This window comes from Vigna unguiculata, chromosome 4, assembly GCF_037176805.1.
Source record: "Vigna unguiculata cultivar grain cowpea cultivar isolate G323 ecotype 2 chromosome 4, ASM3717680v1, whole genome shotgun sequence".
In the NCBI taxonomy this organism is placed as follows: Eukaryota; Viridiplantae; Streptophyta; class Magnoliopsida; order Fabales; family Fabaceae; genus Vigna; species Vigna unguiculata.
In genome coordinates, this window is record NC_140795.1 from 662851 (window position 1) to 686553 (window position 23703).

The 23703-nt window shown below is 30.2% G+C and overlaps 2 protein-coding genes across 12 annotated transcripts; one reads left to right on the plus strand and one right to left on the minus strand.

The window, feature by feature from the left end:
* Nucleotides 1-867: 867 nt before the first annotated feature.
* Nucleotides 868-4994, minus strand: PFK1 (phosphofructokinase 1). Of its 3 annotated transcripts, XM_028068774.2 has the most exons (14): nucleotides 4398-4507; nucleotides 3971-4017; nucleotides 3827-3866; nucleotides 3670-3749; nucleotides 3471-3533; nucleotides 3220-3357; nucleotides 2760-2918; nucleotides 2634-2687; nucleotides 2439-2507; nucleotides 2194-2323; nucleotides 1781-2046; nucleotides 1613-1661; nucleotides 1388-1542; nucleotides 868-1272 (listed from the first exon to the last, which is right to left on the minus strand). In XM_028068774.2, the coding sequence occupies exons 4-14, from the start codon at nucleotides 3670-3672 to the stop codon at nucleotides 1054-1056; spliced, it is 1305 nt and encodes a 434-aa protein (XP_027924575.1). In that variant the 5' UTR covers nucleotides 3673-3749; nucleotides 3827-3866; nucleotides 3971-4017; nucleotides 4398-4507; the 3' UTR covers nucleotides 868-1053. The 3 variants fall into 3 exon arrangements, with proteins under 3 accessions (XP_027924575.1, XP_027924573.1, XP_027924574.1); XM_028068772.2 differs by lacking the exon at nucleotides 3670-3749 and having other exon boundaries at nucleotides 4398-4994; XM_028068773.2 differs by lacking the exons at nucleotides 3827-3866; nucleotides 3971-4017; nucleotides 4398-4507 and having other exon boundaries at nucleotides 3647-3670.
* A 9904-nt stretch (nucleotides 4995-14898) lies between these two features.
* NAC075 (NAC domain containing protein 75) lies at nucleotides 14899-19983 on the plus strand. 9 transcript variants are annotated; one of them, XM_028067278.2, is made up of 8 exons: nucleotides 15073-15164; nucleotides 15368-15438; nucleotides 15589-15832; nucleotides 16192-16369; nucleotides 16597-17171; nucleotides 17704-18015; nucleotides 18553-18648; nucleotides 19342-19983. In XM_028067278.2, the coding sequence occupies exons 3-8, from the start codon at nucleotides 15707-15709 to the stop codon at nucleotides 19429-19431; spliced, it is 1377 nt and encodes a 458-aa protein (XP_027923079.1). In that variant the 5' UTR covers nucleotides 15073-15164; nucleotides 15368-15438; nucleotides 15589-15706; the 3' UTR covers nucleotides 19432-19983. The 9 variants fall into 9 exon arrangements, with proteins under 9 accessions (XP_027923084.1, XP_027923088.1, XP_027923082.1 ...); XM_028067282.2 differs by having other exon boundaries at nucleotides 15084-15164; nucleotides 15594-15832; XM_028067279.2 differs by having other exon boundaries at nucleotides 15125-15184.
* Nucleotides 19984-23703: the final 3720 nt, after the last annotated feature.

Consider the following 23703-nt stretch of genomic DNA (forward strand, 5'->3'; position numbering starts at 1 on the left):
ATAAATAATAAAAATGAAATTCTAACATCTTAATTATCTTTGTAAAGAATAATATAATTTCATTTTATAAATTAAATACTAGAACAAAAATAAAATCAAAGATATTCTAATACACAATAAAATCAATTGAAAAATAAAATAAAATCAATATAACAAAATTTTTAAAAGAAATTCAATTAAAAATAATCAAATTTAATAAAAAATTTAAATATTAATCAAAAGATACTTAAATCTTAATTAAATCATTAGAGACGTGAATAACAAACAATTCAAAGTAATAACCACACCACTTTAATTAATGACAAAATTTAATTATAAATATTTAATTAAAAGTATAAAAAAATCTAAATATAAAGTAAAAACCTTTAATAAAAAGGTCAAATCTTTCATTTAAAGTAAGTACATATCAGCTATTAATTAATGATAATAAAATAAAGCCACCAACTTTAATTTTTGAATAGAAGTCCAAATCCAAATATAATATTTTTCCATAGTAGGATAACATATAATAGTAGAATTTAAGTCAAGCACGAAATTTCATTTCATAATAATTTATAAATAATAGTGCCACATTCATTCATCACACTCGTTTTCTAATTTCTACAAGTCAAAAACTTCCGAGCTTCTTGGCTGCTACTACCTGAGTTGTTAAAACTTCAACTTTAACACGGTCAGCAAGTTCTGGAAATTCACATATACTACCACTCACACAAATCCTTTACACTTTCTTTTAGATGCCACCAATCAAATGACATAAATGGTTTAATTTAATCAATAATCTTGCATTAAAAATTCTAAAAAAATCATCTTTCACCCGTTTGATTTGCCTAGTGCCTACAGTGAGCAAAGCTAGTTGTGGATATTCAATTCAAACCAATGAAAGTTCATTTCCAGATAAAGCAATCTCATTGGAAAGCAACAACATTCTGACAAGCATTTTCATGGTGCAAGGCTGAGTTTTCCACAGCCATCTTATTGACAAACAAGGGCAAAATGATAGCTCTTATATACTAAGTATATCGCATCACAAAGGGTCACAAATCACAGTAATATCTAGCAAGCTGCGGGATACACATGGCTGATTTCGTTGTTATGGTTACCCGAAGTGACTTTGGAAATTTGTTCATCCGCTACCTGATGCAATGATTCTTCCTCCTTCTTCTCTTCATGATCACCCTTCACATCCAAAAAACTAGGTTGGTTTGTTGAAGATAAAAGCCTAGCCCACATTCTATCAGTTATCACTACGTGGTTCTGTCTCTCAGTGATTCTCTGCATAACAAAGCAAAAAAGTATGAAACTTTATCACAAACGGGTTTGTTGAATGTCAACAGATAAATCTTATATATTCTATGGAACCAACAAATATCATGTCTGATGAACTTACATAGAAGGGTATATAAGTTTGTCTTCCATTGACAAGTCCACTAGTATAGCCAGTGTAACCTGCCATTGCTCCATGAACAGCACTTTGAGCAAGAAGTGTGCAATACACGTTGTCAGAAGCATTGCTTGGAATAGCTCGGATCATGTAAGTTGGATCTGTAAAACAGAAAAGCGAAGCCTTTAGTCCCCTTTCATGAAATTCAAGAGTTTAATCACTTTTACAAACCTATGTATTTGAGAGTTATGGGTAGTGTCTTCTGTTCAGCAAAATGATCCTGCAAGGTGTAAAAATGCTTAAAGTAAGCGACAGAAAATATCTTTATAAACGTTTATCAGTAGTGAAAAATTGGCAAATAGTAATATAGAATGCACATAGAATGAATAACTATCCAACCCTAATCTTTTGGGATATCCATAGGCCAACATCTTGAAGAAGCTTGTTTCCAGAAGCATCCTGCGTGCCCATGGACTGCACACTCTCAGAAACAAGTTCTTGTCCTGCACCTTCAGCAATCACAATAACCATGTGACCATTTTCTTTGAGTCTTTTCTCTATATATTCATAAAGTCCCCCAGGACCTTCTAGGTAAAAGGGTGACTCTGGAATTAGGCAACAATCCACATCTCTACTTGCAAGAGTAGCATACATTGCAATAAATCCTGCACCATACATCCAAAATACACCATGTATGAAGTGAAGTTAGGTTCAGTAACAACGCCAATAGAAGAACTTAAGAAACAATGTATAAAGCTTCGCATAATTCTTAGGCAATTGATATTAAAATTGAACCCGAAAGCAGTTCTTACCGCTGTTTCTACCCATCAACTTGACCACACCTATGCCATTTTCAACACTTTCAGCCTCAACATGAGCCGCATTTATAGCTCGTTGAGCCTCCTCAACAGCAGTGTCAAAGCCAAAGGACTTGTCAATAACCTATTAAGCAACAAAGTGACAGCAGAAGAAATTTACCAACTAATGATGCTAATGGGGTTTAAACTATGAGTTTATAGCCAAATAAAGGTAGAATGTAGAAGAAATAAAGATTTACCGGGATATCATTGTCTATTGTTTTGGGGATTCCTACAACTGAAACTTTGAGACCACGCCTTCTGACTTCCTGCATGGATAATCAGGTTGAATTACTAATGCAATTAGTTTAACAGATCTTGAATATCCAAATGATTTTGCTAAAATGTTCGTTCATATCCCTAAACACTAATTCTGATATAGTAATTTTAGATACCTCAAAAATTGCAGATGCACCCTTCTGAGTTCCATCTCCTCCAATGATATAAACCTGAATTCAGAAAGATATTAATCTGATGAACATACACAAAAAAGATACTACACAATGGAAAGAAATGCAGACCTGATTGATTCCTCGATCTTGAATACTGTCAACGATCTTTTTGGTGTCATGTCCTCCTCGTGATGTTCCTAGGACAGTCCCTCCACGCTTATGTATATCATTCACACTCTTGGGAGTTAAAGTGATTGTGTTGCGAGCATAGAAACCCCTGTATCCTCCCTTCACATCACAACAATATCATTAGTTAGAGATAGCAGTCAGAAACTATGATAGCAACATGAGAGAAATAAATAAAAGCCTGTACAATTATTACAGACCAACAACAATCATTGGTCTCTTTAGACAAGCGCAAATTAGTACATTAATAACCAACCTCAGGCATTTAAGGCTTGTCTGAAACACGACAGAAAATAAAGAACATAACTTGTTTTCAGTTTTAATGCCACTGTCCCCCTAATCCAAAACGACAACAAAAAATAATCAAAAAGAAAGAGAGTAAACGCCATGAACATTCACGTACATTTATTCCCAGAACTCTCTTCACGCCATACATATGGTTCAAGCCACATACTAACTCCCTGATGACAGTGTTGAGCCCGGGACACAGACCCCCACAAGTAACAATGGCAGCCTGAACTTCATCTGCTTCAAAATACACCTGAATATCCAATTTTAGAAGCCATAAATAAAAAAGTCAGACACCAGACATACCAAATTTACCGAACAATGTTCGGATAGAAACATCGACCAGACCCACACATGGAAACGTACCTTTTGACGAGGCCCAGCGCGCCTGAAATGTACCCCTCGTGCACCATCTTTGTGAACAACGACCTGTCAAAAAGTCGAAACAAAATGAAAATAGATGACAGGTTAATTAAGGTAAGTAGGTAACAATGTCTAAGCTGCAAATGGAAACATAACATAAACATAAAATAAAACCCCACCAACATTCACCCCATGCAGTTACCATTCCATTCAAATTTGGATTTGAAGGTGTCCATACAAGCAAGGGAGATGATGATGATGATGATGATGATGCAGCACCACCTTAATGTAGAAATCAGTTAATCTGCAAACCCATCCCTAATTACTTAAAACCATCAAAATTGTAACCAGAAACCAACCTTTTGAGGAACGCTGTCATCAACATGCACAAAGTACTGCCTGCGAAACGACAAGTAAATAATAAATTCAATTTCACCTATCAAAGCAACAAGGTAAAGGAAATTAAAACCCAAGAGAAGAAGAATTAACCAATTAACACTTACTTAACAACTGAATAAGCAGGGTTGTCTTGCAAAGGATTTGGGTATGTCTGCGACAACACAAACACACAGTTATCATCATACACCAAAAATTTAAGTGAAAAGAAAATAAAGTTTTTTTTTTTTCCTTCACCCCAAAAGAAAAAATTGTTGAGCTAATTACAGATTTCTGATCCCGAACCAGAAAATAAAAAATTTCCCCATTATTATTAAATTTGGGTGTCGGCAGATGGAAAAGAAAAAACAGGGGGAGGAAAAGGGAAGAAAAAAGTAGTTGTATTATACAACACGACAAAGCATTCGAGTGTTTCGAGGAAAAAGGTGAGACAGAGAAAAAAAAAAAAAAGGTCCACGTGATCGCTGATCAGGTGAGGAACAGCTTTGGACGGTGGCGTGAGAGAAAATCAGAACGATGAAAACGACGACGTACTGGGAGATTCGGAATGTAATCGGTCAAATGCGGAACATCCTCGAGGATGTAACCAGCTGCGCCGGTGACGACCTTAGGGTCGGAGTTGGCAGGCGAAGCCATGGCAGCGCGTGATCGCGATCTGGCAGGTTCGGAACCCAGCTTCGGATGAAGGAAACCGTTCTGTTTGATGGTGGTGGTGGGGTTTTGGTTGTGATTTGAAAACTCGGAACTAGAATCCATTCAAAGGTGGTGATGGGAGTTGAAGAAGATGAAGAAAAGAGTGGTCATATTTATAGTAAACGGAGTTGACCGAAGGAATCAGACACCAAGGTGGAATTTGATTTTTATATGAGAAATCAATGATGGTAGCTTACAAAAAAAAAAAAAAAGAGAAAGGTGAAAAAGGAACTTTCTTGTGAAGCAGAAACAGGTGGCTGAAGATGGAAATGGAATAGAGTGTGGATTTGAAGTTGTAGACTTTGATCCACAGCTTTTTTGAGGGTGCGGCGTGGAACACAGTGATGCTATGCTATGCTGTGCTGTGGTGGACTACTTGGTTCTTCTAGAATAAACCTTGGAGATTCCGGATTCCTTGTGTCTTTTTTTTTTTATCTTTTTTTCTTGCATGGTTAAATTCTAAGTCCTGTTTTGTTCTAGCCAAAAACAGAGGCTGTCTCTGTTTTCCGTGACTCTTGTCTTCTTCCAAGGAGTTTTGTGAAATATAACTAACAAAAAAGTTTTGATTTTTTTTTTCGAATGTGAGAGAAATATGTGTTTCTAAATTAGTTTTTGTGAATTGTAGGTGGAAATTAAATGTGAAAACTATCATCAATAAGAATCAAATATCGATGCTAACATAGGGATCAGATGAAAGTGGGTAGAAAGTTATGATAGTTTTAGAAAATTATGTGTAGTTAAAATTTGTGTTTTTATTATCTAAAAAAGGTTGAGACTTGTAAACATTCACCCAAATTCTACATTTGGGTGGTTAAAAGATTGGTCCATTTACCTAAATCTCTTATCATGTAATGTACGTATTATTTGTTTTTTTACTATTATTTTTAAATCCCAAATTTAACATGTATGTCTTTAACAAATAATTTTCCATAAAGTCTTATAATGCTTGTATAATTATGTCCGTTTTTTATTTTCTACAAAATTCACCTAGAATAAGTGCTAGTTTTAAGAAGTTGTGTTTTGAATTAAAAACTACTTCTCAACTTTTAAAAGCATCAACATTCTTAATAAAAATAGAGTATATACATAAATGCGAGTTACTACACACACAAAAATAAAAAAATATAAAGTCTAATGTATCATTCATAAGCTTTTTGATTGACTTCAATGTTCTCTTAATGGAGAAATAGAGACCAAAATTCATAGTTTATTATTTATGTTTGAATTCGTGTATAAATTGTTGTAAAATGACATCAATAATCTCATAATAAAGGTTAAATACCTCAAATCATTATCGATTTGTGATAAAAGTGCATGTTGTATTTTACATAAGAAGAAAAGTTGTAATAAATTACTTATAAATGTTTTTATATACACTTTTATTTGGCTTATAACTAATTATGTATTTAGTATACACATAATGTTGAATCCATGTGTAATAAAAAAATTATTTATCTATTAATTGTCTTGTCCATAACTATAAATACATGTTTGTTTATTTTACTTTGTTCTAAAATTTTCAAATGTTGTCTAATAACGAGGTATGATTTATCACAACTTCTTCTAGAAAATGCATTTGAAACAATGATACAAAACATTTAGCTTGATAAAAAATATATTTAATTTCAAAAACTAAATAAAGTTTTAAGCATATCATTTTCATTTCATAAATGATTTTTCTCTTTTTATTATGTATACTCATTCTTATTTAAAATAAAATTATGAACATTTTTATAATTAATTTAATTATTTTTATTTCACATTAATCTTATTCATCACAAACTTTTTACTATTTTTTCTCTATCCAAACAATCTTACCTACCCAACCTCCTTTCTTCTTTTTTTTTTCCACTTCTTCTTTTAATCCAATCAAAACATAAAGTTCATCTTCACATCTTAAACAAATAATTATTGAATAAGAAAATATTAATATTAAATCAAGAGAAAAACGCAATTACTTGTTTAATATTAACGTATATGCCTCACAATTACTTTATTATTTGTGAAATGAGCAACCAACCTTAAAAAAAAACATTTATTTATTAATGATACCACTAATCATACTTAGATTTCGGTGCTCAAGCATATTCGTTCCTGAGTAGTTTGTGTACAACCTTGCACCAAAATGTTTAGTATGTTGAAGCCAAAGTTGCTGCACTTCCTTTTCAATCACAGTTTCTATATGTTACATCACATAAAAATTATTGACAACAAATAAACAATTTTTTTATTAGAGTGGAAATTCAACCAATTATATTAGTATAAGCTCAAAACTTTGCCATTAATGACTAATTTTTAATTCTATTAGTGTCTTCTGGTTTAAGTGGCAAACAATTCAGATTTTCTTTAATTAAAAAATAAAGTTTAAAAAAAATTGCTTTAACTCATTAAATAAATCCATTTAACCTAATGGTAATTGAATGTAACTTTAACAATGGTTAATTATTAAAGATGAGGTGCGTGTACATGTTAATGCTGGTGATAGAGTGTTTTCCTAATAAAAGAATAATTGTTATATTCTGTCTAAACAAATTATTCGTAGAGATATTTAAATATATTTTTAAATTTTAAATTTATCATAAAATTAGAATTTGTATTTGTTTCAAACTTTAATACAACCTCAAATTTTAAAAATTGATATAGATTTTCTGATTATATTAGATATTTTTTACGTGTTAAGTGTTAAATAATGTTTTTATCAACATTTAAATTATATACGCTGTGTGTAACAGATTCTAACTCAGATACTAATCTACAAAATTGATTAATACTTAATAAAAAATTAACACAATTAAATTAACATAACTATATTCATTTATATTTTTAAGTTTTAAAATAAAAATATTTCAGGCAAATTTTATTTTCGCGTTAAAATTATGGATTATAAATATATTAAAAAGAAATTTGTATCGAAATTATTATGACTTTTTTGCCACAAATTATGACTTTATATACGCGTATTAAATAGTTTATATTAATTTATATTTGTTTCTATGTATTATATGATATCATTATATGTACTTAATACTTTTTAAGAATGTATTTAATAGTTATTAAAATTAAATAACCAGTCAGAATTAAAATTCTTCTGTCTATTGACGTAATATTACTGTCTTTCTGTTTATTGATGGATGGCTATTGCAGTTTTTTTTTTTTTTTGTTTAAATTTGACTAACCTTAAACTATTGTCTTAAAATAAAAAATATTTTTTTAATAAAAAATAAAAAGTATTAGTTGTTGAATTCGTGCATGTCTTTCAAATGTGAACTAACCAGTATTTTGTATATACTATCGAATATTTTTAATTTACTAAACTTTAAGATGGTAGCAAAATATTTAAATTAAGTTAATTAGAATATAGGTAACTTAAACTTTCTATTTGGTTTATATGGATTAAATTGGAAGAAAACTTTAAAAGAAAGAGAATCTTAATAATTAATAAATCTTCTAAAACTACATACTTTTTATAACTTTTGTCCGATAATTCAATTTTTATATAAATCTGAAAAAAAAAATATTTAATTTAAATTTGAATAAGAATGAATAAAATTAATGTAAGTAGTTTAATTTCAATTATCGAATTTATTAGGTTTATCGTTTCAGTGCAGGAAATGTACAGGATAAGGATTTAAATTTATTTGTATGTTTAATTTTTGTATACTAAAAGATTATTTAAAATTTGAAAGTAACCACATGTATAAATTTTTGTTAAACTAGAGTTTTAAAATAATTTGGAAACTGAGAGCTGATGTCATTGTTGACCTCAGATACTATTAATATAATAATTATTTTAACAATTGTTTCCTCATCATTGTTGCATTACAAACATCATGGAAAGCCAAAATTTAATTAAAAAATATACATTATTAGATGGATGATGTTTTCACCAATCTTACCAAAACAAATTTTAGATACTGCAAATAGTAAAACTTCTGTCACGCATGTTACATGACACCTATAAATAATATATTTAATGGAGTTAATTTTACTGTGAAAGAACTTTTATAATTAACTTCAAATATAAGTTCATTTTAGTTTATGAAAATTAATTTTAATTTTTCTTTCTCCAAAAGAAAAGTTCAAACATATCATTTTTTTTTTCCTTTTACACAACAAATTAAACTGAATCATTCTCGATGAAACTATAGCACTCTCACTTCAACAACATTATTATTATTATATTTTAAATAAATTACACAACACTCTTGTACTATAATACATATAAATAAGTTCAGGTTTTGGGATGTAATTATAAATTATTACAAAAAAATACTTATGCTAACTTTTATATTGATTGTTAAGTATAAAATGTATATTTTTACTAAACTTATATTTATATTATTTGAAAGAGTGTTCGTGAATCATAAGGCATGAATGGTGCAAAGTGATAGAAAACAATAAATTGGCGCATGCAAAGTCACATTCTAGATCCATATAACAGTCACATGAAGTTGATGATGTTGGAAGAAAATTAAAAAAAAAAAAAGTTGTGGACCAAAAATAAAAATCAATTATGCTTTAGTCTTCAGTTGGAAACAAAAACTACAACGTCAATGTCTGGTCTCTGTGTTCGCCCTCACCACCAATGCAATCTCTTTTTATACAAATAATTATTACTACTATAACCATGAAAATTTTCATATTAATTAAGGATAAGATGAACTAAAGTATATAAATAAATAAATAGTTTATTTTATTTTAATATTGAAATATTTTTAAGAAGGTAGATTAGAAAGATTAATCCATAAATCCTAACCATAAATCATAAATCTTAAATCCATAAAAACACGATTATATATATAAAATATAGATAATAATATTTTAACTAATTTTTTTTTAATCATTTTTACTTACCATTCTAGTCACACTTAGATCATCACATCATATCACTTAAAAAAATTAAAATAAATAATTTAAAAATGATTGAAGTCATAAATTAAAAATAAATCAAAGATAAATCAAAATAAAATATCATGACGAACACCTTCGGCATAACATTTAAAAATTCAATATTTATAATTTTTTTATATGTTATTCAATGTTTTATGGTATGATTTTCAATGTCACAAAAATTTATTTATAAAGCTTATATCCATTTATGTATTACAAATTTATTTTATATATAATTAATATAAGATTTCCTATACATCTACTAAAACATATACACATATCAAATATATAACTAAATATTAATATTTATTGATAGTCTAACAATAACATGATAACGAATAACATTATAACCTTATAAACAATAAATTTTATTGTACTAAATCTTTTAAGTAATCCTAATAATATATTAATAACTAAATTTTAAAAATTTAATTAAATCTTACAAAATTCCAACATAATTATATACCTAAGAGATAAAGTTCTTTTATTAAATAAATACAGTATTAGAAGTCCTCAATATGATGTGAGGAATATATTGAATATTCATATCAATTAAATATAATTTTTTCAATTCTGTCCATATTATTCTTATCCAAAGAAATATGAAATATATGAACATATTTAATATGAAAGTAAAAGTAAAGTTGACTTGATTCTCCAACTAAAACAATTTATTTTTTGAAGTTGAGTGAGTTTAATTTTGTAATGGTGGAAAAGAAACAAAAAGAGATTAATGAGTGGTTGGTAGGTATCCGTACAGGCCTTATGCCACCGTCAAGGTGTTGTTGGCCGTCCATCAACCATTTTTGGTTCTATACTTTGTTTTTCATACACCAATCACACTCTGTCATCTCACAAACTTCACAACCATTCATATAATAATTTCACCACTCAAATTCAAATTCCCAGAATCTCTTCTCTATAAAATGCCCACAAATTCATGCAGAGGCATCCATTGAATTGATTGAACATAAATAATGGAAGACAAGATCCGGTCTAATTGACTCAAACATCGATGCTATTTTGAGAAAAGCACGATTTTAGTTCTTAAATTTTGATAAAAAATTGAAATTTGCTGGTGTTTGAAATTTAGCTACATTTTGATCTATAAACTTTAAAATTGAATGAATATAATCTTTTTAATCCAATTAAATTAACTTTTTTTGAGGTGTTAAACGTATTTTTTAATAAATATTGAATTGAAATTGTGTAAAACAAAATAAACAACTCCAATACTAACAGAAAATGTATTAGACATGTCAAGAAAATATTAACGTAATTAAATTAAAAAGACTACTAAAAGCATACTTGACCTTACTATGTTTTAAATATAATTTATCTATAAAGCGGTATTCAGCAATTTTAAATCTTATATAATATAAAATTAAAAATAAAAACTCTTAAACTTATTATCTTTTCTTATACTTTTGAATTAAAGTATCACTTTCTTATATCAATCGAGCTCATATATTATTACTATTATTGAATCTTTTCGATAAATTCTCTCAAAATATCCAATATTATGTATTTTGTGTTAAAAATAATATTAAATGTTTTATGTAAAGAATTCGTATATCAAAAGTCCAACAAAATAATTAAGAATGAAAAATTATACATACATACATCATCATGTGATGATGTATCTTACGAATATATTACATAATAACTTTTCAACACTTCAAGTTAACATATATTTAATCTAACGGCTAGTAAACCTTAAAATTTACAGAAACAACAACAGATATTTAAATCAACATTTTGAATTTATTAAATACTAAAGTTTAAAAAAATGTACTAGATATATTATAAACATTAATGATATATTTTGCATGTGAAAGTTGTATAAACCTAATAATAGAATTATTATAAGATAATATTGTTGGGTGGTGACTCTGAAGTTGGTGGACTTTTGCTCCGTGAAGTTCTGGACACCTTTCACCCACCACGGAATTCCACCTCTCAAGCAATCTTACAAAAGGCCCAACCAAAAACACATAATTGGGTCAAATTATGGGCCACCCTCTCACATTTTTTCTTTTCAACATCTGTGCTACCCTTTATTTTTTTACTTTTAAGAAAATAGGATAGTAGTATATAAAACTATCTCTCATTATTTTCATTTATAATATTAATGAGAGATAGTTTTATAAAATTTGCAGAATGGGTTTCATTTTTAGTTATAATTAGAAATTATTTTTTATCTACTGTAATTTTTAATTTTTAATCATGTAAAAAACATTTATTCTACGATCTCTCTGTTAAAACACTAGTTAAAATTGAAACAACAATCTTGGATTCTACTGAGTACATAAATATGGATAAATATTATTGGAAAAAAATGAACATATATATCAATAATACAATATACTCTAAATAACTAGATTATGTACACATTTATAAAAATATATATTAACGAATGAGTTAATTGTTTGCATTAAAGCAGTTATAGATATTTTTTTTTAAATTATTGTAACAAAATCATAGTATTTTTTTTCTATTATAATTCAATTCAAATTTGCCCCACCCATCTACTTGCATACTAGTATAGTGTATATATATACTAAATTATTATATACTAATTTAGTATATACTAAATTAGTGAGATATATACGACCTTACTTTTCATATGACGTATTCTTAAAGATAAAAGATTTTAAATGTGACTGAATCTCTTTCTAAAAATTAATATCTTAATTAATCAAAATACTATAAATATTTGATCCCATGAGAGAACCAGAGACTATAATTAATTATGTAACGAAAAAAAAATACAAAAAAGTTGAAAAAATAATTGTAAATTGTCCAATGGAAAACAAAAGTTCACCCTAAAAAAAACACTAAACAAAAGTTAGAGAAGTACTTGTCCTCTGCCACTTGAAAGCAAATAGATATATCCTACCTTTTTTTTCTTTCTTTAATAATAACAACAACAATAATAACAATAATAAAAATAAAAATAAAAAAAACTGAAAAACTACAGTCAAATAAATCAGTCAATTGAAACCCTAGCTTGACGTCATGAAGAAGGTCCAAGCTCTGGTCATTAATGTTTTTCTTATTCTTAATTAATTCCTAATTAATTGCTTTGTACTTATTTAATGAGAAGCCTCATGATACCAAATTTGTCTCCCCTATTAATTATATTAATTATTGATGTTAATAACCAATGGTCAAGGGAATGATACATAAACACAGTATCAAGAATTGTGCTAATGTACTATATTCTTAATGCAGAAAAAAGAGAGTATTTTGGAATATTTTTGTGTGTGTGTATATATAAAATTAAACACTTCTTTTTCTACTATATATACTATTTATGATTACTATAAGAGTTAATGTTCCTGGGAACCGTGTCACCAACCATTTTATAGGTGAACAAATATTATTAAACAGTGGAATATTTATGTATGCTCCTTCCATTGCTTCCTCCAAGGTCAACTCAAATGGATAATCAAAACAATTTGATTTTGTTCTTCCTCTTTTTTTTTTTTTTTTCATTTATTCGTTTAGGGAAAATAAATTAAATAATTCTACAATATGAAAAAAGGTAAATTTAATATAAGTAAATATCAGGATCAAGTATATTTTTAGTTTATGAATTTTACGCAAAATTAAAATTTATTTCTGTCAAAAACTTATATATTTTGGTCTATAAATTAAAAAAATAATTTTAATTATATATTTTTTAATTCAATTATGTTAAATTTAGTTGACGTATCAAATACGTTTTTTAGTTAATATTAAAAGTGGTTGTGTAAATAACTCAATTGTTAGTCTAAAATATGTTTGACTCGCAAAAAAATTAACATAATTAGATTAAAATGATCATATCTATTTATTTTTAAAATTTAAAGATTAAAATATATCAAAATTTCGGACATGAAAAAATTCTAATTTTGTGTTAAATTCAATAATTAAAAATATATTTAACCCAAAATTTAAAGTTTAATTCAATATAAAATCTAAAATAAGAATTATAGTTATACATATATGTATATTACAAATTCATCTTAGATGTTTATATGAAATCTGGAACCATAATAATAACCTAGTTGTTGAAAGAATTTTATGAAAGTACCAAAATTGTATTATTTTTGAAAAGATACAAACATGGTTGAGTTTTTCTGGGGTCCTGTGCTATGCTTGGTCCAAATTTGTCTATACACACTGAAGATAGGATATATTCCTTAGGTGTGTGTGTCTGTCTAAGAAATTTAGGCAAAAAACTGTGGTTTCCCTTCTGATTCTGAGCTCCATGGAAGAAAAGCAAAGCTATGAATTTGCAAAAGAAAGAAAAACAGAAAGAAAAAAAAGGTAAAAACAGGAGACAAAGGAGCAATCATGGCCATCTATCTACACTGCAAACATCATTTGGGACCCTCCATCATTTTTCTCTTGACTGCTCCAAAGAATGCTGTTATAAACGTGAAACCTAGCCATCATCTGATTAAGATACTTTATGGCAGCATAAGATTTCCATGCTGGACCCCCCAACTATCTCTGCTTCTTCTACTTCAAATACAAACAACACAACCTCAAATTTCACACATACTGCATAATAAAAATATACTGTCAAAGTTTTTTATAACCTCACTGCATGTAAACTAAGTTTTACTCTTGTTTTTTACAACTCAGAACTATTTTATCATGAGACTTGATATCAGAATGTGTATCTATCTATATACATGTATCTATCTGTGTGTGTGTGTTAAAGAATATGATTTAACACAGTAATTAGAAGAGGTGGTGGTCCATCAAGTACACACAGCTTTGTCTTGCTTATCAAGCAACCACCTTCTAATATCTCTTTCTCTTTCTCTCTCTTGTGTGTGCAAAACATTCATGGCAAAAGCATCATGATCAGCACTCCAGCTCAAAACCCATGTGAGTTTCTATCATCCCTTTTTCCCTTATTTCCATCTGGGTGTCTCACCATGTCTTTCTTTCTCTCTCTCTCTCTCTCCCTAAAAATCTTAGCTTTAATCTGTTATTCTTAAATAATGAGACCGTAATTCTGTCCCATGTCGTCGTTATTACTCAAGCTCCAAACTTTGCGACACGTATTAACAACTCACTGTTTTAAAAATCTATTAATCAACATATACATGTTACCTGTTTTACCTTCGATAACTTTTTGATGAAAGACTAACACTGATCAACTATGACAGAAAAATGCAAATGTTTGGAATCAAAATTAGAATTTCACCCAATAAAAGTTTACATTATATAAATTATATATACAATCTGTATGTACTGATTCTGATTCGTTAACTAAACATGTTTTGGTGGTTCTTTGGGATGTGTTTAATATTTTTTTAATGATTTTATATAGAAATATAAAATAAGACAGAAATTGTAAGGTTGGTACGAGATCCTTGATTAGTAACAGCTATGTGGCCGTTTTGTGGCTTTTGCTTTTGTAGTCAAGGCTGAAAGAAAGGTGTAATACTAGTAGGATTGTGGATTTTGAGCTTTAGTCAGAAAAAAACCAACCGGGTTTTCTTTCTTTCTTTGTTTCTCTTTTTCTCTCTCTCTCTCATTCTCTCTCATAAACCGCCTACATACATGCACTTCTTAAATTAGCAAAGTCTTAAAGGTATAGTATATGTGTGTTTGAAGCAGAAGCTAGCCACCTTTTCCTTTCTTATTTTTCTCACTGCCTTCAGTTAAAGTATCTAGCTAGATAGGGAATTCTGGTGTTTTCCATGGTTAAACCAGGTTTATAGCTCAATCTTATTGTAACTCCTTCCTCTTTTTCCTTCCTCTACGCTCTTCTTTATCTTATCCTCACCGAATATTTTCCTTCTTTCCTGCATATTCTCATCTGGGTTCTGCAGATTTTTCTTTTCCACCATCGGTTTCCTCTCTTTAAGTTTCATCATTTTTTGTCCATATTCAAGGTTTTTTCCCTTTGTTTGCAGATTTTTAGCCTAGTTTTCTCAACCGGATCATCATCTACATGTTTAATTTCTTAACACACATATATTTACTGGTATTTTCCTCATACATGTTTACATAATCAATAGTTCTTCAAAACTTAGGAAGATTATTATTAGCCATGTTATATCTGCTTTCTTCATCGTTTGATCATTTTGGAGAAATTCATGTTCTGCTGGATCTGAAATTTTTTCCTGTAATATAGAGCAGAAACTTGGACATGCTAAGTTGTGGACTGTTCTTTAAAAAGGGAGTTGCAGTGATATTTGAAGGTATCTGGTTTGATCAAGAGAGATAGCACACGCACGCGCACACGTCACGAGATGAGTAAGATCAGCAACTTGAGTTCTGTAAGCAGTTCTGATCTCATAGATGCCAAGCTTGAAGAGCATCAATTGTGTGGATCCAAGCAGTGCCCTGGTTGCGGACACAAGTTTGAAGGGAAGCCGGTACGGAAAAATATCTCAATAATATTCTTTCCTTCACTCAAAAGCCTTTCACAGTGTATGAAGAAGAATCATATATCATGCACAGCCAAAAAAGTATAGCCATATTTGTATTTGTTATTGGACTCTATAGCTTGTGCAATTTCATTTGATGGGGTTTCCCTTTTTCATTTTATGTCACTGGTAAAGTTTGAGAGTATTATTATTGTTTTGTTTTCTGTTAACTAAAGGCTTCACCCTCTTTATTTTCTCTTTCCCTTGTATTATTCTTCTTGTTCCTCTTCTCTCTCTCTCTCTCACACACACTTTTTCTCTTTGGCTTTGATTCTGGTTTTTCACTTGAATTTCAATGGAGACTGCAGGACTGGCTAGGCTTGCCAGCGGGAGTGAAGTTTGATCCCACAGACCAAGAACTGATAGAACATCTTGAAGCCAAAGTGGAGGCAAAGAACATGAAATCACACCCTTTGATTGATGAGTTCATTCCCACTATTGAAGGAGAAGATGGAATTTGTTACACCCATCCAGAGAAACTTCCAGGTCTGACAGATATTCACACTGATAAAAAATTCAAATCTTCTAACCATCTTATCCATTATTCCATGTCAGTTTTTAATTCCCAGTTAGGTTTTACTATATAGAGAGAGAGATACCACCAAAGTCTCTTTTGGCATTTTTAAGAAACTTATACTATACTTAATATATAAAAAAAAAAAGAGTTTTGTTTATCAGTTCACCTAACTTTGATTTTGTGTGGTTCATATTAGGAGTAACAAGAGATGGATTGAGCAGACACTTCTTCCATAGACCCTCAAAGGCTTACACAACTGGGACAAGAAAGCGGAGAAAGATTCAAAACGAATGTGACTTGCAAGGTGGAGAAACCCGGTGGCACAAGACTGGTAAGACCAGGCCAGTGATGGTGAATGGAAAACAAAAGGGTTGCAAGAAAATTCTTGTCCTCTACACCAACTTTGGGAAGAACAGAAAGCCAGAGAAAACCAACTGGGTGATGCACCAATACCATTTGGGTCAGCATGAAGAAGAGAAAGAGGGAGAGCTTGTGGTGTCAAAGATATTCTATCAGACACAGCCAAGACAGTGCAACTGGTCTGATAGAAGTGCAACAACTGGTGAAGGAAGTGGAGAACCTAACAACAGTAGCAGAAGAGACAGTGGAAGTGGAAGTTGTTCTTCCAAAGAAATCGCTACTCACAGAGATGAAATGTCCGCTGTTGTTGGTGTCCCTCCAATCACAACTTTCACTCATCACCCTTTGGACATTCACCATCTAAAACCAGATCACTTTAGCTTCATCCCTTTCAGGAAAAGCTTTGATGAGGTACACTGCACACACATACAATCATGTATATAAATATATAGCATCACACTTGATTGGACACTTGCACAGTTATGATTTGAATTGGACACCTTTTTTTGAAATCAATGAATTGAACGTGATGTCTCACTTGCATAGCTGACCAAAGCTACCATGATTCACTGAATTTCAACATTCTTTTGGTAAAACTAGAGTTTGCTTTTGCAGCAAAAAGTGAAATAATAAGACATGAAAAGATTAAGGTAGCTGCTGATATAACACCATTGCTTGCACACACAGCATCAATCTGTACGACCATGCTTAATTATAAATCAGTTTCAACCAACCACTGCCTGTTTTACCTACCGCTGAAGGTAACACCCACACGAGTTGATAACAAAAATGCAATTACAGCTAATATATCTACATTAACATACCAAGAAAAAGTAACATGAGGTTGACATGTTCTCCTTTTTCTTTTACTTTGATTAACCTTGTGCATAGTGTAACATGTATATATATAGTTAACTGTTGAATATGATGTTGGAAAATGCAGGTTGGAATGGGAGAGGCTTCAACAGCAAGGGAAGTAGTGCAAGCATCAGGTTCATGTGAAGAAGTTCATGAACGACAGAGAGCACAGCATGTAGTTCATCATCATCATCATCAACAACAACAACATCAACAACATCAACAACATCAACAGCATGCACATCATCAGATTTCAAACTCAGCTTTTCATATCAGTAGGCCGTCACATCCCATCTCCACCATTATTTCTCCACCTCCCCTCCACCATACTTCCATCATTCTCGATGACAACTCTTACCATGTCTCTAGAATAATGCTCCAAAATGAAAATTTTCAGGTAATCACCACTCAATTTTCACTTCTTAAACATTATAATATACATGATCAATCATAGTTTTCTTCCCTTTTAATTTCCATAATTGAGAACTACTGTAGCTGTTACCATTGGAAACGAGTAAGACTGACTGAGTAAACATAACAGTTTAGAGTTCTTTTTGTTAAAATAAGTTTAAACAGTTCATGAATTACTTTCACATTCCCTCTAAAAGGTTAATATGAGAGGATTAAAAATGTTTATCACCATCGGTGATTTATAATGAATCATAAAAAGGGGAAAAAAAATATAAGCTAGTCAGTGAAAGAAAGAGAAAACAGATGAGTGAGTGAGTCAATTAGTATGTGAAAATCCAAAGGAGTGAGTCTGCATGGTATTGTGCATGAGTCGGAGGCAAGCTTTTGTGAGTGCTGGAAAAATGAGAAGCATGAAACTGTCTTTTCACTTTTTAATATTGTTGAACACGATGATTAAGATGTGTGGTTTGAATTTGATTGTTGACCTTGGAAAATGCATCTATGGTATTTGTACACTTGGCAGCAACAACAGCAACAACATCATCATAAGCTTGGAGGAAGGTCTGCGTCTGGTTTGGAGGAACTCATCATGGGTTGCACTTCAACTGAAATCAAAGAGGTAAGAAACAACTTTTTGACTCAGAATTATATGAACTTTGTGTGTCATAATGCCAAGAGAAAAAAAAGGAAAAGGAGGGCACATAATGCATAGAGAGAAAAAAAATAAAATTACTTAGTTTTATTACTTTGTGGTTACGTTTTTTCTTCCCATTATGCACTGAAAGAAAAAACAGTAAAACAAAAAGTGGGACATCAATCGAAGCCGCAACGAAGTTTAAAGGAAAAAGAGATTCTTTATTTTATGTTTGAATTGTACAAGAGATGAAACAACCAACATAATTCGTTCCTCTCATTAGACTACTTCTAATGTTTAAAAGTTTTATCTTTGTTCTTTTTTCTTTATTCTCATAAACAAGTTAATTAATTAAGACTGAGAAAAGTGAAAGCCACTTAATTTCATTTTCCTTTTCCCATTGACGTTTGACACTTTGACCATGAGGGTGGGAAAAGGCTGTATTCATGATGAACCAGTGAATTTCCATTTTCCATATAATTATCTCTTTTTAGTCCTCATGTAAAATTCATATACATGACAGATAATTTAAATTTTTTTTAATTCATGAAAAATAAGGACCGGTAGAGTCATATATAATATACTTGAAGTATATATATAATAATTTTTCCTTGTTATTACTTAAGATTATGATCACAATTTACAAACCCTAACCCTAATATTTTGGTTTACTTGCAGGAGTCATCGATCACAAACCCACAAGAAGCTGAATGGTTGAAGTACTCTTCTTATTGGCCAGACCCTGACAACCCGGATCATCATGGGTAGAAGAGGGTGAACCAACAAAGAAAAAAGAAAAGTGAAGAGAGAGAGAGAGAGATAGAGAAAAAACAAAAACAACATAGACAGCATCATATTCATCATCATCATTAATGCTTGAAGCCTCTCTCAAGTTTTCTTTCAACAACAACAAAAAAAAAAGGCCAAGAAATAATATCCATAGTTTGCTCTCTTTTTTGTTTCTTTTTTTCCTATGGAGGCCTATTTATGAAACTTTGGTGACTCTCACAACAACAAAGGAAGCATAACAGTGTGTGCAATGGACAAGCTGGAAAGAAAGAACAAAGGGTGGAAGATTGTAAATCAAAGAGAAAGAAAAGAAAAACAAACCCAAGAAAAGGCTGCTGTCACTTCTGACACATGGAGAGGGACAACCAAAGTAAAATGTATCCTACTGCATCAAAATCATCACTATTTTCATTACTATACCATTCCCTCTTATAATTCTTATTATTTTATTGTTTTTCATATGTTTGTATAATTTCACCTTTCTTGTTTTTTATACCACAAATATACCAATGAGTCTGTGCAAACTGCAAACCACCTTGTTCCTCGTGCTGTAGCTAGTCATCACTTCCTTATTATACTAAATTTCTTCTTTATGTTTATATATATATATATATATATATATACATAATCACATTCATATAGAAAAATGAAATGTCCAAAAGAGTGTGTCATTACGCTTCACTTTCTACTTCTTTTCACATTTTTGAAAGGTTTTAGAGGGGAATCATATATAGCTTTCGCTTTCTCTTTTAGAAATATATACATATACATACATATATATATATATATATATATATATATATGTATGTATGTTATCGATAACTTTACGTTGGAGCCTGTGACGGTGGAAGAATTCATAGATTGTAAGTTACTCTCGTGTCCTCGGTTAAGTTTAGGTTCATATCAGATTTGACAGATAAAAAATATAATGCATAATGAAAAATAAACAAAAGAAGGTTGAAATCCACTTTCAAACTTGTCATATATATATATATATATATATGAAATTGTCATATATCTTGTTAAGTTGATGGTTGTATATATAAAAAAAATGGTATTTAACATGTATATGATTTAAGCAGTTAAGAATATGCAGATAAGAGTACGTTGCTATGTATATCGCAAAATAATTAAGTTTTAGATAAACAATGATATTAAATATTTAAAGATTGATGACAGTAACTTAATTTAATTTGAAATTCTGCATTTGATCAGATCTCATGCATATCCATTACGATATTTTTGTTTTCACATATAGAGTTATATATATATACATATGCAGCATAAGCTGCAGCACGAATCTTTTACTGGTGCTGATGTCTTCCCAGTAGAAAAGAAAACTTACTTTAGGATATGAAGTTGAAGAAGATCTTTTAGTTTTCTTATGGGTCCCCTTAAACTGACCAAAGATCTCTTCTTTGAACCGTAACACTATGTAATGTGTACACGAAAACATGCTATGTATGACTACGACTATGACAGCATATATAATAAAACTATATTCACTTTTAATTTAAAACCATTTTCGAAGTTTCATTTACTTCAGAAGGAATCTGTGAAAAAAATTGTGTCTGATATGGAGAACGAGGGAGCAGAAGTTCAAATCTTGATTGAAATATTTTGAGTTTGATTTTGAATAGAACAGCACAAGAAGCTATACGTTTATTGGTGATATTCTTTTGGTTTATATTTTTTAGAAAAAGAGAGTGATACTAGGCGACAGACACCTCTTTATTACTTTATTCTGCGTTAGATTCGATCTTTTTTTCTGCAGTGTTACAGAGAAAAAAGATGAACACAGAGAGAGAGAGAGAGTAACGTGCATGTTAATGCTATCTTTTCTTTCATGGGACATGCATGATAAAGCTAAAAAATGAAGATGAAGAGGGGGCAACTTCATTGTAGTTTCTGAAGGGAATAAAGAGAGAATATATAAGAAGACAAGAATAAACTTTTTAGATGCTTTTTTATTTCTGTGTTCTTTTTACGTATAATCTCAAAACTCCTATACCTTCTCTAACATTGGGGTTTGTGTTGTGTGTGTTAGAAAAAGAAAGATCTTTCTAATCATACTACATATACATGCATATATCATCTCATTCATAAGAGAATCTTGTCACTGTTCCTCAGATATTGATCCATAGATTAAGTCGTTGATTAGGTTTTTGAGCATGTTCTAAGAAAAGAGAATATGAAACTAAACTATAGCAAGAGGAAGTGTCTCTTTCCACATGCGATTTAAAATTTAAAGGAGACCTAAAAAGGTGATATTCAGTTCTTTCACTTTAGGGAAGATTTTGGATGCTTTTGAAGTGAGGAAGGTTGTTAATGGCAGTGAGTGTTAATTAGGGTTTAGTTTGTTGGTGTGGCAGAGATTTGGTCCCATAAAGAACTCACACATGGAATGCTGGTTGGTTGTGCAAAGAAGAATATAACAACATAACATGCCTGTTATCCAACTTTTCTGGATTCTTCCTTCAATTTTTAAGACCCTACACCACTTTGGTTTTTCATTTCCCTCCAACCATTTTTGTTTTTTATCATGTCACACATACATTATTTTTTTGAAGTTATTTTACTTCAATTATTGGTTGAAGAGTGTACGTGAGTTATACTATAAACTTTGTAATATCTATGTTCAATTCTGAAGAATGAACAATCTTATTCACCACTTGTGTAGTATATATTGTTGGTTGATCTATTATATATGTTAATTTTGCATATTTCACTGGGTTTTTAAAATAAAATGTATACAAAACGATAAAAGTATGATTAATAGCATATTTAAATCGAAGCATATAATTTTTTTAGACACCGATTCTTTTAAACCGAAATATATAACCTTCTTTTGTTTTAAGTTTTTGTTGAATCGAGACATAAAAGTTATCTTGAATTGTAAAAATATTACCGTGTCATTATATATTTCGGTTTCTGACCAACCGAGATATATAAAATGAGATAAAAAACAAAATCTGCACTAATGATATATATAAATGTCATAATACTGTGACACGGTTAGCATGCACGATATGTCATTAAAATATCAATAAATTTTTTATTTATATGACTATATTACCAGATAATTTTAATGTTACTAGCTACAACCTAAATTATGTTATGAAAATTACTACAAAATAGTTAATAGATCCAAAACCTTTTTTTTTTAGATTTACAGTGTGTGTGTGCGTCTTTTTATTTTTTCTGAGCATGCCGTGGCTAAGCCTAGCTTGATGGAAGCCCACTCTTTTGAAGCCTTCTAGAAACAGATCATAGAATTGACCCAAAAAGAAACAATACGTTCAGGTTTACCGAATTTCTTTCTGCACCCCATACTTTTCTTCCGCACCTCCATATGTCTGAAAATCTCTACTTTGCCTTTCTAGTTTCAAGTCTTTCTCAAATTTTACAATAGTCAAATCTATCTTCCGAAATTGTACAATTTGAAAAAAAAAATAGCACAAAAAATGTTTTTGGACTGTTTAATTCGAAGAGTACTTTTTACTTTCGAATTTCGCAATTTAAAAGTAATTTTTTTTGAAAAAAAAAACTTTATAATTCAGAATTCAATTTTAGGTTTTAGGTTGCATAATCTATAAGGCATTTTTTACATGGAAAAAAAAAAATGTTTGATTGTGCAATTCAAAGCTTTCGGATCGTAGAATTCGAAATTTGAAAGTCATAATTGAGGATTGGAAGGTTTTCTATCTATCAGAATGTAATGTGATATGTTGCTCTCTTATATAGAAACTAAGGAGATGGTAAAAACTAAGGACACTTTTATCTTTTACAAACTCTTATGATACAAGATGCAGGAAGAAACCATAGAAATACCCTTATGTCTAACTTCTTAAAGCCATGTTTTTTATTTAGGAGACAAGGTGTACCAGAAAAGCCCAAAATGCAGAGACAAGAAAAAGTATATCAGTGTGTCAAAGAAAAGACTATGAAAAAAAAATGGATAAAATAGATGATTAATCTCATTACTTTGAGCTCAGTCATCACCCCAATTCACTCCTTAGGATGATGAGATGGTTTAGTAATTAGATGAAAGAGAAGGGAGTTAAGTTTTTTACTTCAGGAAATGGTAGTATGACTCTCGTCGTTTGATTCTCATCCTTTACTTTTTTACGTGATTTAGTGTGGACCATTGATTAATGTATCACTGTCTTTTTCTTTGAAAGAATCAATGGACCACATGAGCATATTAGAAAGTAAAGAATGAAAGTCAAAAAATGTAAGTCATAGTATAAA

Excerpts from the sequence above, each read along its gene's own strand:
- PFK1 (XM_028068772.2), bottom strand. The coding sequence starts at position 4,619 with ATGGATTCTAGTTCCGAGTTTTCAAATCACAACCAAAACCCCACCACC. Across the intron at positions 2,919-3,219 it reads AGAGAGTTCTGGGAATAAAT|GGAGGATACAGGGGTTTCTA; the intron begins GTACGTGAATGT and ends TGTGATGTGAAG. Across the intron at positions 2,047-2,193 it reads GTTGATGGGTAGAAACAGCG|GATTTATTGCAATGTATGCT; the intron begins GTAAGAACTGCT and ends TGTATGGTGCAG.
- NAC075 (XM_028067283.2), top strand. The coding sequence starts at position 15,707 with ATGAGTAAGATCAGCAACTTGAGTTCTGTAAGCAGTTCTGATCTCATA. Across the intron at positions 15,833-16,191 it reads ACAAGTTTGAAGGGAAGCCG|GACTGGCTAGGCTTGCCAGC; the intron begins GTACGGAAAAAT and ends TGGAGACTGCAG. Across the intron at positions 18,649-19,341 it reads CTTCAACTGAAATCAAAGAG|GAGTCATCGATCACAAACCC; the intron begins GTAAGAAACAAC and ends GTTTACTTGCAG.